The sequence below is a fragment of the Pezoporus wallicus genome, unplaced genomic scaffold, assembly GCF_028554395.1.
Source record: "Pezoporus wallicus isolate ANWC-B61680 ecotype Strahan unplaced genomic scaffold, APGP_CSIRO_Pwel_v1 contig_7344, whole genome shotgun sequence".
NCBI lineage: Eukaryota > Metazoa > Chordata > Aves > Psittaciformes > Psittacidae > Pezoporus > Pezoporus wallicus.
The window spans coordinates 106,292-122,795 of NW_026640533.1; the positions used below are offsets into that span (position 1 = coordinate 106,292).

General features: G+C 38.1%; 1 protein-coding gene across 1 annotated transcript in view; it reads right to left on the bottom strand.

The window, feature by feature from the left end:
* The window catches only part of KCMF1 (potassium channel modulatory factor 1), a 46,645-nt gene that overhangs the window by 10,919 nt on the left and 19,222 nt on the right, over positions 1–16,504 (bottom strand). The window contains exon 2 of the mRNA XM_057419371.1: positions 11,770–11,937. Coding sequence (XP_057275354.1) covers positions 11,770–11,937 — 168 coding nt within the window. The remainder of the gene's footprint in view (positions 1–11,769; positions 11,938–16,504) is intronic.

Genomic DNA, 16,504 nt, shown 5'->3' on the forward strand with positions numbered 1-16,504 from the left:
TCTCATTAGGAAAGACAACTGAAGTTTTCTAGTATTCAGAAGGAGAAAAGATTCTTATGTATATATGCTGTTGATACTACCAAACCTCCAAACGCTCACTTTTCCATCACTCTTATTATGCCACATAACAGGGTCACCTATGGTATTATTCAATCATAAGATGAGGTTTTCAAAAACTGAACTCTCAAAAGTACCTCAAAAATTCAGATTAAAAGTTTAAATGTCCTCAGTGATAGCATATGTCAATATTTTCACCATAGCTGAACAACTGCTTTGCAACAATAGTCATAGAAACTTCTTGACTATGTAATATAAATGACTGAAGTGAAATAGTCTGGTTATCTGTCACACACTGGTTTTAGGTGTGTTGAATTTAAGCATTTCTGCATTTCTGATAAGAAACAGGCACTTTTAAGTTGCTAATGTAGAAGTTCCAAAAACTTAACTCGAAAATGGATCAAGCCATACAAGAAAAGAATGCTTTTCTCTCTCATCTTGTGCAGGTGTCATGTATAAAACAAGAAATATGAATAAACTTCACATTCACACCAAGATAAATGTGATCATCAGCAAGTAATGTGCATTTTTTTCACTGACATTCTTGCTAGCACTCACTTGTAAATACCTGAAAAATTCATAAAATTATGAATATTCTGCTATAAATTAAAAATTAGACAAGTCTGAACAGATACTAGAACTCATGTTCTGCACTGCAAGGCAGTATCTGTCTAGTGTGTTAGGAACACATCCTTCTGACTGCTTAAGTTGCGGTTTCCTAAGTTTTATGACATCTTCTGCTATTGATGTCTTTAGATCATGACTGGGAAGAACAGAAGAGCATTTCTGCTTCTGCAACTTTACAAAAGATGTACAAGGTAAAAAGGTATGTACCTATAATCTACTATATTAACAGAGCATTTCAGATACAACTAAGTTTTGAGGGCTAACACTCCAAGATGGTACAGGAAATCAACTTCAGTAACATGCTAATACGCATAGTTAAAGATACATAATCAGGCTGAATATACTGCAGAACAAAGTTAATGTTCAGTAAGTCCCTGTCTCTCTTATCTGGAAAGAGCTTCTAAAGCATTTAAATGCTAGAGGAAGAGAGAAAGATACCCCTTTAACAGGCATAGTAAGAAACGCCCAAGGAGGCAAAACGTACTTGCTAAAGAAGGAACACTACATGACACACTGAGCATTTTAACTGGTTCATCAAACTAACTACCATTGTAAGCTTGAATATCATTCTGAATTTAGGTTTGTTTATTCACATACACATGAAGAAAACATTATATCCAACTATCTAAGCCAAAATTTACAGCCAATTAAGTCTCAGGTCTCCAAAGCAGCATTTGAGGTTTCATTGACTGTTTCATACAGTAAAGCATAGAAGTAAATTTTCAGAGAATGGAACTCCGTATGAGATGACTGAAACAGAACTGTACAGGCTGAAAGACAGCATGAATGCAAGTTGGAAGACATGCCCAAAAGACTAGCATATCCACCCCCCAACCTGCAAGTCATTTATACAGTACCAACACAAACAGAGGCCTGGAATCACTATTAGAGCCAATCACAAAGGTCATCACACAACATGTATCAGCACTCAGTTCTAAATTCATCTGAGTCATCCAACACACAGAATGGGTGTTTCCTTGACAGGCTGTCAAGCATCCTAACAACAAGACATGTGGTGTGTCTTAATTCAGAACATCTGTCCTTACCCAATTCCCTTGAATCCTTGGGAAGAACTAGTGAAGCTATGAAAAGGTGGGAGAGGTTGCTGACCAATACTTAAATTTACCATATTCAACTGAAGACAACAATACTATCAGATTGGAAGAACTTTTTACAAACTCTTAAATCTGCTTGTTTGGTTTACAAGCTAAGAGTATGTTCTGAATGCTCAAACCCAGGACCAGCAAATTCCTCCACATCAAGGCTTTTAAAACTATTTATTCTTACCAATTACTCACAACAAGCTTGTGTTTTTTATTCCATATGAGTAGACTGGTATCACAATTACTTTGACAGGTGACCAGAAACACTGGGCCTGAGGCAGTATTACATCATTAGCATTCCAACATCAGCTAGGTACAGGTGTTAAGCAACATCAACCTACAGGATGAACCAATCAGATTTACTTACATACACAACTATCTTAAGACTGGAACAGCCTCTCTAAAACATTTTCCAGGTGGCGACTAGACTCCATTCACAAGTTTTACTATCTCCTCTTATTTACATGACATGCAATAAAGACTTGCATGAAAATTAACCAAGTTTGAAATGTTATGGAGACTGTTTCAGATAACACACATATGTAATTCATAGAATTTGGAGCTCCTAACCACTGTTACTTCAGTACATGTTTCAGTAAGTACTCTGAAATTTTCTCCAAAAACAACATTCAGACTCCTATTTTGTTGTAGCCAAAAACCTGAGTGGGGGTTAAAAAAAAAAACAAACACCAAAACCAACCACAAATATGCTGCAGCATACTCAAATACAAACAATTTACCTAAGTCATGGTTTCAAATGAGGAAACCACAAACAAGGTTTACATGGGACTATGTTTTAAGCAGTTACTAAACCAGTCTCTGAATGGATCAACTATAGAGACTCTGGAACAGATATTCCTTCAGAAAAATACACCTGTAAGACAAAGGACTCAAAATGACAGTTGTCTAGAACAATAAACACAAAGTGTTCCAATGAGGACTGCTGAAAGAACCCTCCTTACAATTAGATGAAGAAAAAGTCTATTTAAAGTAACTTACTGCACAAGTTGTTACATATATAGCAAAAAGGAAAACTTTAAAAGCATTCTTACTTCTACAGTGCCTTTGCATAGAGAAAATGTAAACTTCAGTTCTCACTTTTCACATGTCCTAAATATGTAACAAAATCGGAACTTTATCAAAGTTTCATAACAAAGTAAATAAGACAGCCAAATTTTTGAACTGAATAGTTAAAAATTCCAAATTTAACTGCATTTAATCTGCCCCAAACAGCATGTGTAAATACTACATTGTTCTCTGAAACCAAATACTGCAACAAGAACTTCTGCAAAAAAGTTCTGCATACTTGCGGGAATAGCAGAAATGCCAGTCACACACACATCAAAAGCTAATGACAGTTTGTTTAGTTGATCCTCTGATTTCCCTCAAGCTTTGGTATGATCCTCATGATGATGATAATCCAACACCTACTTACTGATTGGAAAAATGAAATTCTCCATCACTGCAAACATGCACATACAAGCACATAGGAACACCGAAAGTCAAATTTTCCTTTGAAGACTTTCTAGCGGAGCAGACTAATTTCTGGGAATTATCCAAGTCCTGGCATCTTACATACTGAAAGGGATGAAACAACATGCAGACTCAAAGAGGCAAACTAATAAAAAACGGGCAAATGACCTTACTCTGGATTTTCCAGCTGGATTTGCATATATAAAAGTAATTCTGCATCTACTATCTAAAAAGAAAAAAAGTCCCTCAAAATTATCAGGTGGTCCAAAACCCGCTACCTATAAGCCTCACTACTTCATGTACATTTTTCAAGTAAAGCGTAAGTACCAACTCCAACTTTGCAGATGCAAAGGGCGCAGGGCCACAAACAATCTAAAGTGAGTGGTAAACAGATCAGCATGCAGGAGAAAGTATCTTTTCCTTGGACATGCTGTTAGCTCAGTCCAGATGTCAAAAATGCCAGCAGTAAGTACACACTTTCTATCACAGAGTGCAGAGGTTTGATGAGTACTCTTAAGTCCCGTGTTTCTGGCCTTTGCCTTTAAACAACATGACACAACCCATTTGTTAATTAAAAAAAAAACCAACAAAGAAACCCAAAAAACAAACATTCTCTCTCCCCCCCCCCCCCCCCCCCCCGAGCTCTCTCCAGCCTCCTGATTATATTCCTGCATGTTCTCCCACTCATGACTCCTTCCATCTTTCTCATAATACAAACAAATATGGACATGCCAAATAAATGTACCTTCATCTGCAAAGCACATGTTAGAAGTTGTATCAGTCACTGGCAAAACTAAGTGTTTTTCCTGTATAAGTTTATACCTCCCTTTTTTCCCCGTCAACTTTAATTCACCTCTTACAATCCAAATCTATCCTTTTTTTTTGGTCTGAAATACAGGCCACCAGATGCATTAAGATATAACTACGAAAAAAAAAAGTTGGTAATTAAGCGATCTCGTGAATCTTTGTGCCTAATTTTAGCACTGAAGTTTTTGAATGGATATTTCTCTACCTGTTTATTTTTTACAAGTGCATCATAACTATGAACAGCCATGCAGTCATGTTATGGACCACCAACGGGCCACTTGCTAAGGAAGACCCTAACAACTAGGAGTATGGGAATGAAAAGAGGAGGCCATGACTCCATGGCTGCAGAAGGGAGACAACCCAAAATTATATTACTGTTTTAATTTACAGTTGTTTTACTGTTATGATGCAACTGGCCCACAGTCGAAGAATTATTCCTTCTGGCCACAAAGAAATCTTTCAGATAATGTATTTTTTTCTTTCCAAATACCCTTCTACACAAAAGCAGGAGTACACAATCCTTCAAACTCCTCTGGACCTCTAAAGCCCTCTTTTCAAATTAGCTAGGAAGAGAAGGTTGCTTAGTAAATTAAACCGGACTAAATTGCATCTCTCTAAGAGAAGATTCATTGCCCACTGCTTTATCAGTCTAAGGAAAAATACAAAGGCAGAAAAGAATCAGAATACTGTTAAAGAGGACCCAACAGGAGTTTGTGAAGTTAAATCTGAAGCTCAGTGTTTAGACACTTCAACTTTTCCTGGGGGCAGGGGGGAACACATACACACACACACAAAAAAAAACCAACCCCACACATACACATGACCCTCACATTTTAAGTGAAGCTCAACCAAAATATAAGCTGTTTCCTTTTCCCATCTATCTATGGTACCTAACAAGCTACAGACTGCTTGTATTTAACATTTAAATCTAAGTAACACATTCTTAAGCCAGGGAGGAGGTTAGTAATGGGACAGAAGTACAGTAGATAAAAATATATCTTCCAAAGAGACGATTCAGGACTACATTTTATAACAGCTTGCTTATTTTCTATTAAAACATACTTCTTTACAAGGGTATACAGCAGTCAGGTATTTTAGTTTTTCGTCATATGAGTAATGTGACTTTGATTTGATATATACATAGAGATAAAAATGTTGGCATTATACAAGTTGAACTGTATGCATTTGCATTTTTGCCCAATGTTTGAAGAAACTAAGTATTGGCAACACACCACATTTTACAAAGTATATATAATCCTGTATCACTGATCAATCAGCCATACTATTCAAATTGTATTACCCTTAAACTGCCATTAGGTCCATTTTGCTGCAGATTTTATGAGGAAAAAAAAAAGAAAACATTCTAAAACCTGACAGATACTCTGCTATAAACTTCAAATAGTAATGGTCACCTTCTGCTTATAAAGATTTGCATAAAGGCATGGGCCAACAGGAATCTTACAGAATTTACCCCAGCCCTGTCCCATGCAGGCAGACCTGGCAGTGATGCCAGCAAGGTGAGGGAACAGCTGTGAGGAGATGGCAGTGCGTGCAGGGTGGGCAATGAGGTGAGCAGGGGCCAGCCATGCCCATAGAGCTCGCCCCTGCTCGATGGGTGAGCACAGGGGTGATCCCCTCAACTCAGACTATGTCAGACTCACTCAGGCACTGCAACTCTTTTGAGGCATCCTCTTACAAGGAGACATTGAATTGAAGTCTCAATTCAGCAGAAGGCCATTAAGATGTCAGGGGTGGAATACTCACCCTATGAGGGGAGACTTACAGGGCCAGCACTGGCTCAGCCTCAAGCAGACACTTTTGGGTCACCCAACAGCTGCCCCACACCTACAGAGATAGGATCCAGAAGATAACAGCCAGGAGCTTCACTGTGTACAGTAGAGGAGGACAAGAAGATGAAAGGAAAAACATTTTCCCCACACACAGACAAGCAGCGGAACACAGTACCCAAACAGCCCCTGTACCGTCTCCGTTCCTGGATGCTTTCAAGACCAAAGTGGACAAAGCCCTAACTATCCTGGTCTGACCTTGGAGAAGAAAGTTGGACCAGTGACCTCCAGAGACCACTGCCAACCAGAATTATCTTATTACTGATCCTATGAAACAAAGATAAACAGTGATAAGCTGTAATACTCATCTAGACTAATATTCTGTTAATCACCAATGTTGTCCTGCTTTACAGACTGGAGAGATCACCTCTCAACAACTGTGACCTCTATTTCCTCACCTGAAATTCTCCTCTTTACTACAGAGGCAGTGCAAGAGGCACACTTGCTGGAGTAAAATACCAGCCTGGGTAAACCTGGAAATAGCTGCTCACTCCTTTCACCTTCACTGTTTCAAACTTTTGGCAAGCTTCTAGTACAGCTGTACTAGAAGCTAGCAGGAAGAAACAGCACATGCTCCAATTTTTTTCATGCAGTTTCTATCGGCTGTCAATCTCAGTATTCAACCTCAAAGCCAGACAGTGCTGGGTTAAATGCTTCAGTGAGACGCGCTACTAGGGCTGACAATGACTACATGGCAGGTATTCAGTTATTTGTCCAGCTGCAGATGGGCGTTTTATTTCCCCAGCAGGCCCCGAGCTGACAAACAGACCTTAGGTGCCTTGACCAGCCTCAAAGCAGACCTCCACATACACCCTCTGCCTATGGGCTACATTTAAGTTCTGATGATCTGGACATGAACTGTGCTGCAGCAGCTCCCAGCCCTCTTCCTGCCTTAGGTGGCTTTCCTGCACAGATCTCATAACTTGTTATATTTACTTTGTCAGGGACATGCTCCTGTTACCAACCCTGCCCTGCACACCCTGACAGCGAGGACACTGCCCCTGCCTGTGCTGTAGTTGTTCTCAGCTCTAGCTTTTTATCCCTTACGGAACAGCCCTGGTCTTGCCCTTCCCCAACAGCAAGAACCACATGCTGAAGCCATGACCAAGTGCAGATGCTAATGAAAACAAGAGAGGATTTGCAACTCATCTGACAATACTGGTAAGTGCCAAAACAGCAGCTGCTGGTCAAAGGCAGGGTTCAGTGAGCTGGGAAACAGCTCTGCTGAAATGGACAAGGGGATCCCAGTGGACAATAAACCAGACACAAGCCAGCACTGTGCCCCTGCACCACAGAAAGCAAATGATGGTCTGGCCTAAATCAGTAAGAGAACAGCCATCAAATCAAAAGATGTTACCCCACGTTACTTGGCGCATGTTAGGCAACATCAGCAATACAGGGTTTAGTTTTGGTCTCTCTATATCAAGACAGATACTGAAATAAAATTGAGAGGATCTAGGAGGTATTTTTGCATTGCAAGCATGCACACATGCACACACATTTGTGTCCACCCAGACAGCCGGAGAACCTGACATCAGTTGAAGAAATGAGGTTCATCCACCCTAGAGAAAGCTCAAAATGAATCTCATCTCCAACTTATACTGAAAAAAGTAGTTGTGGAGGAAATGGAGGTATGCCCTTCAAAGGGAAACATAGTACAGGCTGCAGGCACAAGCTGCTTCAGAGTGAAAGAAAAAATATTCACTGTAGGAACTGAACACTGAAAGAGGTGACCCAGAAGTGGTGAAACATCCCTTCAGGGAAATATTCAGGACTTGGGTTGATGGGAAAGCCCAACTTATGCTCCTGCTTCCAACAGAAGGGTGAATCAGATGACCTCCTTCCACAAACTACAGTATTCAGTGATGCTCTGACTTGGCAACATATGCAATTAACAACAAGATGTGCACTCACTCTAGTGACTGAAAGAAAAAAATGCATCACAAAAGCCTCAGGCCAAGTTCTGGTGAATCCAGTTAGACCTCATACTACTTATTATCAAGATAACCATTATATGAGCCACTCCCTTTGGCTAAGAATTAAGTACAAAAAGTAGTAAGATCTTCTGTCACATAAGCACCTCAGCTGACAAGTAAGGGTACATTTGTTCTGTACTTAAATAAAAGCAATACAATTTTGGCAGAGAATGCTACTGAAAATTTCTATTACTTTCTTTGCCAGTATAACCCCTTTAAAATATCAGGGGTAATGTCCAAGCCACATGCTTAAAATCATAAAGCATCCTAACAGCTTAGGATTCTTTTTAGGGAAAAAGAAAACTGAACTTTGCTCTGAACTTCTCCATTGTCCTGACAAACTGTCCTACAAAAAGCATAGATGTACAATGACTGCCTTGTAAGCACATTCCTGTTCTTTATGTAGGCTTGTTAGAATTCTGCTCTTTGACCCCTAAGAAATAAGCTAATTGGATTTGTGCTTTAAAGGCCACTTGTCATTACATATGAGACTTCATGCTTTATTTTAAGCTCTGTCCCTGTTACAGCAGCATATCACTCTTGGTGTATGTGTTAAAAGCATTTATTCCAGTGTCTTTTCTGGGGACTGAAGAACAAAAGCACTACTGTTGTTCTGGATCACATCTTGCTTCAAAATTAATACTCTGTCAGACACTGGCTCCTGAAAGACAAATATGCCAAGCAGATGGTACAAGAGTCAACATGTGTAGACAGAAACCACTAGGGCTTTTTGTTTTCAGTGTTCTCATACAGGGCTCCTATACCAATCCAGAGTCTCAAGGAGAAAAAGAAAATACATCAAAAAATATAAAGATGACAACAAAAAGCTCCATCAGAGCACATGAAAGAGTCCACCTTTTTGCTCTGTACTCTAACATTATTACAGTACCTAGGACCCCTAACACTGATCAGAATTTTCATGGAGGTAAACAATCTGCGAACCTTTAATACACTGAAGCCATCTCAGACACAGGATCATTCATGTGATTAGCCATCTACTACAAACTTGAAGTAAGTCACAGCTTCAAGCACAGACTACAAGCAAAGTCTGCAGTTATCTCTATGTTATCTCTATGTAGACAATGCTGGCCAGAAAGGTGATGGGAACTAGACATATAGGGTCCTTTCCGTCAGCTGCATATGCACACCTTGAGCAAATGACTCACTGATGCCCACATACACTTCTAAAAACATAAAACTGACACTGACCTGCTCTGAGTTGTTTGCATCAGTTTTGCAATGGAAGGATTCTCCCACTCTGCTTCCTTCCTGCTGGTAAAATACTCATCTACTACCTATCCACTTCTCTCCTCACCATCAGCAAAAATTGTAAGTTTACTCCTATTAAAAGCCTTCGGGGTTTTGTTTGTTTTCAGAAGTTTTCATACCTTTGAATCAAACCTAATTACAGGTGACAGTATTGAAGTTTGTAGTTTACTTGGCCATTGACAATTTACACACCTACTAACAGCCTTTCATTCTGTGTTTCTACTGAAGTTTTCCTGACTTAAGTACTTAGCAAAACTCCCTACTCATACTGTCATACATTAGGAAACACTTCTCTAATTTGACTTTCCATGTTACTAGGAAGTAACTGGTATCATTACTTCTATGCTATTTAGTTTTACACTGGCAATCTTCCTGCAGGGATTATTTTCTTGTAATCCATTAAAATCTGCTTCTTCAGTGATTTTTAATATTCACTAGTACAGCTATCCTGATAACTCTGAAACAGGTCATTCTAGACCAGTTCTATCATTTATTGTTGATTTTCTACCTAAACTTAGCATTCCTTAGCTTGTAATTTTTTTGGCTGTTCCTCAAACTCACATGATTCCCTTGGCTACACAAAGTCCATAGTTCCTCCAAGTATTTGTGCAATACAGTAAAATAGTTCTTTATGTCTTACATTCTACAAAGAGCTGTAAAATAAAAACATTAAGAATGTCACAGATCTTTGAGCCTTAAGGAATATGTTATTTATAAATATCCTATTATTAATTCTCCAGTGTATAAGCTTACAAGGTCACTAGTACTTGCGTGCCATCAAGCTTTGCTGCGGTTCACAGTCTGGTGGTGATGTTTTCTTTGCTGTTCTTGTTCTAACAGTGTTAATCAAACCAGGAGTCTGGCTACAGAGCTCAGCTGCAGTATTTTTTTATCCCCAGCACTGGTTCTGTGGGAGCAATGCTCAGATAATCAAGCCATATGAAATTTCTACAGATTTTCTTACTTCTTATTTTAAAAGCCACAGTAGCATAAACAGCAAGCAATGCAGAAATAACCCTTAGAATACTGTTATCCACCTCAATACTTCTCTGCAACCCTTCTTCCACCTCACCATCTATATTATTCATGCACACTTAAATAGTAAAAAATAACCCCCACAATATACACAAATAACATATATTAAAGCACAAGATCATTTATCAAAGACTTCCAAAAGAGAAACACCCCAGTTGCAAGAAAAAATGTATTTCCTAGGCATTCCTGGGTTCTGTTCTGATAATAGGCATTTTTAAGAAGATCAGAACAAACTTCCTCAGTGTAGTAGACTGAAAGTTTTGACCTTTAATGTTAGCTTATGGCTTCACAGCAACCGTGTTTCAGTCCTCATGATGAGCATTTAGTATTTACAATAATGCTGTCCTTTTAGCCCATATGCAAGACCCAAGAATAACGGTTATTAAGTGGTAAAGTTTGAACTCTGCATCTAAAATGGTGCCACAAACCTGAATTAATATTATGTATACAGAAATTTACCTTATTACCAAGACAACAAAAAAAAAAAGAAAAGCCCACACTAAAATGGCATCATGCATGTTTATAATGCACTGAATTATTTTCTTCTAAACCCTGGATTCCCAGGGCCTGGATTTCTGAAGTCATGACCAGGCAGTCTGACAGCAAGCAAAGGCCTGAGAATTAAAATTAAAAAAAAAAAAAAAAAAAGACATCTTCATTCAAAGGCTGCTTTGAGAAACCAACTGCATATTTCTATATATACACCTATTCTCTAATCTTTAACACAGTAAATTACATTTTACTTTTGTCTCAATCAAAAAGGTAAAGATGTAATTTAAAATAAGCATTCAGCTTTTAAGAAATCACCATATTTAAATATTTCTAAACAAACAATAATACAACCAGAATCAGCAAAAAGAAATTATTAAAATGTCAGCCCCACAGGTTTAGCATAAAGCCAAGATACACATTCAGAATCAGCAACATCTTATAGCAGTGGTTTGTCACAGAAGTACCTCCTAAATTACAACCTGTTACAAATATAATGCAATAGAAGCAACAAGCAGGTTAGAATAACTTTATTAATTTTAAATACTGACATGGCTTTATAGTCAGAAATAAATCTTAAGTTAGTGTATGTTCAAAGGAGTTCACAAAGATTACATGCTAGTCCTGGACACTGAGCTTTTACACTCAGTACTGCCCATTGCTACCCCTGCTATACCTACAGTCCCACATAAACCACCAGTGAATAACATTCCTACAAAATCACCCTGGGATTTTTCTGCTTGTACACCGTGGCACTTACGCAAAGCACACTGTGGGGAGAAGGTTGCCACATAATCTGAACTGGAAATTAATGAGGAATACTCACTAAGTATATTTATTAGTCTGATAACCTGCTGTTATCAGGCCAAAATAAGATTAATGAAGAAGAAACAATTTAAAAAATACATAAGCCAATTCTTCTACATTAAAAAGCAAAGAAAACATGCCTGCTTTTAAAGAGAGAGCTTATTTTCGGTGTGCTAATGGGGGACACCATTAGTAAGCGACAGTAAGATGAAAATCCGTATTACATTTGTAGACAACACCACAGCAGCAAAATTGCTAGAGTCCGAAGTTATCACTTACCAAAATCTACTCTTGTTAGTATGCACTGCATTGGATGGTCAGTTGTATGCCTTGTCGTTGTTGCACCACTTTCATAACAGGTTGCACACAGATCGTAATCGTAGCAAATCAAACACTTGTATCGTCGACCTCTGAAATTTCCTTTTAAGCATGCATCACAGCTGACACCTGTAAACAAATAAAACTGCATTAAAACAGAAGTGAATGCATTTATCTTTAGTAACAGGCAGATTTGTAACTATTGTCCCTCAACAACTACAAGGAGACAGCTATTTCTGACATGTGCAGCTGGCACAAGGCTCAATTTTAAAATGTATTTGTCTTTCAAATGCACTACTCTCCAAAAATTAGAATCTTGAATTCTTGAAGCAAAATTATGGCAAACTCAAGCACCTGAAATAATAATAGGTTAAAGGTATAAAATCTCTTCAGGCATACCTTCCTACAGGCACCTAGTAGTATTGACTAGTATTTAGACAGTTCAGTTAAGAATCTCTGGCCAAACAAAACTCTTAAAAGCTGAACTATATAACAGCTGATCAGGAGGAAAAAAGCAACAACAATAAGCAAATTTACCACTGATGAAAATGCACAAGCTTTTCAGCCTTGCCTTTCACACTTCCTACTTTAATTCTGAAGAACACCATAACCATCCCTGTCATTATATATAGGGTAGAGATTAGGGCCTTTTTCCATTTAAAAAAAAAACAGGAAAAAGTTAAGGTGTTGTCTGAAGTTAGGCTGCATCAGTTCTCTCCAATTTCTTTAAGCTCAGCCTTTGCACTGTAAGGTAATCACAGTGCGTACGTCAGAGAAAGGCTTCATAGCTTTCAAAGGCTTTCATTTTATTGTGTGGTTTCACATCTCTTGGTTACTTAGTTTAGTGCAAGAGATGTGTCATCATCTTGTAATTTGTCACACCTAACACAAACTTTCTTCAACTGCAGCAGTGAATTAAGGGCTTCCACCAAAGATACCAGTGTACAGAATTAATACAGGATTTTGATCAACATCCTCTTTCAGAATCAGCTAAGACCTGTTCTTCATAGCTTGGCAAAAGCAGACAACTTCAGAGTCAAAAACCTGCCAGAATGAAACAGTCACATTAGCCACCTCAATTTTTTTTTAAGCATAACTGCCAGAAAACTGGTGTTAATACACTTTTTTCAGTTTTTGTTGTGCTACTCCATTCTGCAGCATCTGCACAGAAACTTTACCACATATAAAATGGACTGCAACAAGGAGAAATTTCTTTTAAATCTCTGCTACTTGTTCAAACAACTGCATCATCCCATTTTGATGAACAGTAGATAAAATTATCATTTTTTCATTTCATTTCTTTACCTACAGGGACAGCTTATAGCATTATCTAATGATTTCTAATGTCTAAGCACAGTGTTTATACAAGTACTGAACCGATTTACTTGCCTCACTCAGTATCTGCCTTGAAAGCATCATTCTACATGGAATACATATTATGAATGTATTAGAAAATATTTCAAGAACCTTTGTTAATAGACTCAAAGAACTACAATAAGCCCTGTTACCATCTTTAAAGTTGTGTTTGGTTTTTTTTGTATGTTTGGGGGTTTTTTCCTTTTTTGCTTTAATTTTGTGGGTTTTTTTTTCCTTTGGGGGGGGGGGGGAAGGTAGGGTTAATCTTTCTCACTTGGCATGCTTTGCGTCCATAAGTTCTGAAGATCTGTAACAATCTTTGATTATTTGGACACTGAGAACAACCTAACTTCTGAGAACACCTGCCAGAATAAATTTAATTATTTCAGTTGGTTTGTTTGCTTTTTCCCCCCGGTATAGTGATCTACAAAGTTTTAATCTATGCAACATCAGTATCTCCCCAACCACACATGCCATACAAAAAATGCTTAATGGTTACTGGCAGCACTGCAAGTCTTTTTGTTGCCTAAACTTTCTGGAAAACAGCTGATCAGCAAGTTAGATATGACACTGAAATAAACAGACCAGTTTGACCTCAATCCCATGTCAGACACTAACAGCTTTCCAGGTGAAGTATTTATGCCATGGTTCTCCAGTAAGTTTATTCTCTCTACCTTCTTCCTTTAAGCTCAAAACAGTTGACTTAATGCAGATGTAAGCCTCTTTGCAACAAACTCCTCCTGTCACATGTTCTCTCAAACAACTACACCATTGCTACTTGAAGACAGACATGTTTTTTAAGAAGTATTCACTTACAGGCTTTCTTCACACCAATATTTCTTCATGTCATCCAAACTGCAACCCCCTTAAATGTTGTGCTATTGACTTTGAAAAAATTCAGCCATAAACATGAATCACAACATAATGTGATAATTTAAAACTTAAGAGCATTTCTAGTGGAAATGTACAGCAAGGTCTTCAAACAACAGATGAATTTTGCTCATGATCAATTACCAGAAAGTCTACAGTCTGATTCAAACAAAAAACCCAACATTAACATAACAGATCACTACGGCTGGTAAAGTTAGACAAATAGAGTAATGAAGTTACTGAGATAGCATAGTTTCTACATTTTCCAAGATTATTATTTTGCCACAGCTACCACATTTTTCCCTTTAAGAAGTAGGCTGACAGCAGGAGAAGCACCATGTGTGTGAGGCATCCCTGTCCATGGCAGAGGCAGGTAGAACTAGATCTTAAGGTTTTTTCCAACTTGAACCTTACCACAATTCTATATTATTTTATATCCTTTTGGGTAGCAGAGAATGAAAACCACAGAAGGGGAAATGATAATTTAATTAAACCCTTCAGGTTTGGAGCGAAACCCATGCTTAAATCCCTAGATCTCCCCACAATTCCAGTAGGACCTCTTTTACAGAAGTTACATCACTTACTCCTCCCTTTTCACACGTTTCACCCAAGGTCCACTGCAGTTTTTCCTGTTCTTCAAGCTTATTACTTGGCTGCCAAAACCTTACCCATCTATCCAACCTGAGATCTGGAAACAAATACCCAGGCAAATAATCTCCTCCCACCCTATTCTTTCTACTACAGTGAACACTTATTTCCTTATCAAAGCTTTGATTTTGTTTCTGTTTTTGTTTTTTACAGCAACTGAAATTCCAAAAGTTCATTTCTCTTCCCTGCATAAATGCCAACACTCAACATATTCCAGTTAGCACAGTATGTCTTTCACTAGGTGCCTATCCAACAATTCCCTGTATTTACCTTAAATTTATGAATACAGCAGGTTGTGTTACAAGCTCAAGAATGTCAGCTTGATCTGCATGCATCCATATTAATCACAGGGTTTGAGAAGAAAACATGGTCTAGAGGGGTTCACTTTGAAGCAGGGAACAAAAGCAAATAACCAAAAGAAAAGCCTGAACAATGTGTAGCAAGGGTTTAGATACCCTTGCTGGCTTGCACTAAATGTTAACAACTTAAAAGAAGACTTGAATGAAATCCTACTAACCCACAACCAACAGCTATGCAATGAGAGCTTATCTACTTTTCACAAAGCAATAATTATCACAGATGATAGAAGTGGCTTTCTCAAACTTTCTTCTACTTTGCTATTGGTATACAAGTACCCACATACACTGCTTAACATGTATCATGTCTAATTAAACCTTGCTGCTCACTAACAAGAATGTTTGGTTTTTTTTAATGCAACACTTTTCCACTAGAGGGTAGCATTGTTCTAAAAGCCAAAGGAGTTTTGGTTCAATTTAACTATCAAACTTCAAAGTTCTGAAAGCTTCTTCAGCAGTATTCCTTCCTAATATGACGTATCAGACACTCACGTTTTGAGTGAAATGAATCGGGACATACCTAACACACAAGTGTTTTCTATGTCGCATGCTGAACAGTAGTATTAAACAAAAAAATTAACACCCCCCACTCACCCACAAAAATTTTTTCCAACCAAAAAACAAAAAAAACCACCCCAAACAACTCACAACCCCCTTTCCCCAGCACCTTTCATACTTTGATCCTGATAGCAAAACACAATTTGCTATTATGAGACAGAATTACTTTTGCTAGGAATTCACTAATATGAAAGCAACTTCTGGGTTTAACAGAAAGACTATAGGGAGCTCATAACCTGATCTCATATGGAGAGAGTAACACTGGACAGACATGTAGTTCTCATACTACATGCATCAGAATTAATTTGATTTTACTAGTAAAAAAAAAAGTCCTGAACATCCCAAACTATTACTGCCTTGGACAGACTTCCATTTGTAACAGTAGGAAGTGTCCCGTCCTCCCCCCCCCAACTTGGCCTCCTCAGACACCATGGAAAAATCAGAACAGTATTATTAAAACCCCAATAATCTGGCCCAAATAGAACTGACCCAAGAAACTTGAGAAAGTATCAGGATTTCTTCTTATGAACAACATATGGTCAAAGATAAGTTACATACAGACATTGGAATGTTCATGCCTCAAATAATGTGAGCTGCTATCAATTTTTAGGTATTTCAGAGAAAATGCCACCTATTTATCATAGAAAACATTTAAAACACATAAAACCTACATATGAAGTATTCAAACAGTTAAGCCATGAACATTTAGCTCCTGAGAGCAGTATTTAATCCTTGCACTATCCCTGAGAATTAAATTCCATTGTTTTAGCAGCACAATGGAAAGCATTAAGTTCTCGGGTAGTTTCACCATTTAACATTCCTGTCAGCAGCTAAATGTCCAAAAGCAAACCTTCTGACCTATAATTCAGGTACTGGTTTTAATTCAGTGCTTGGAGTTAGGATCACTG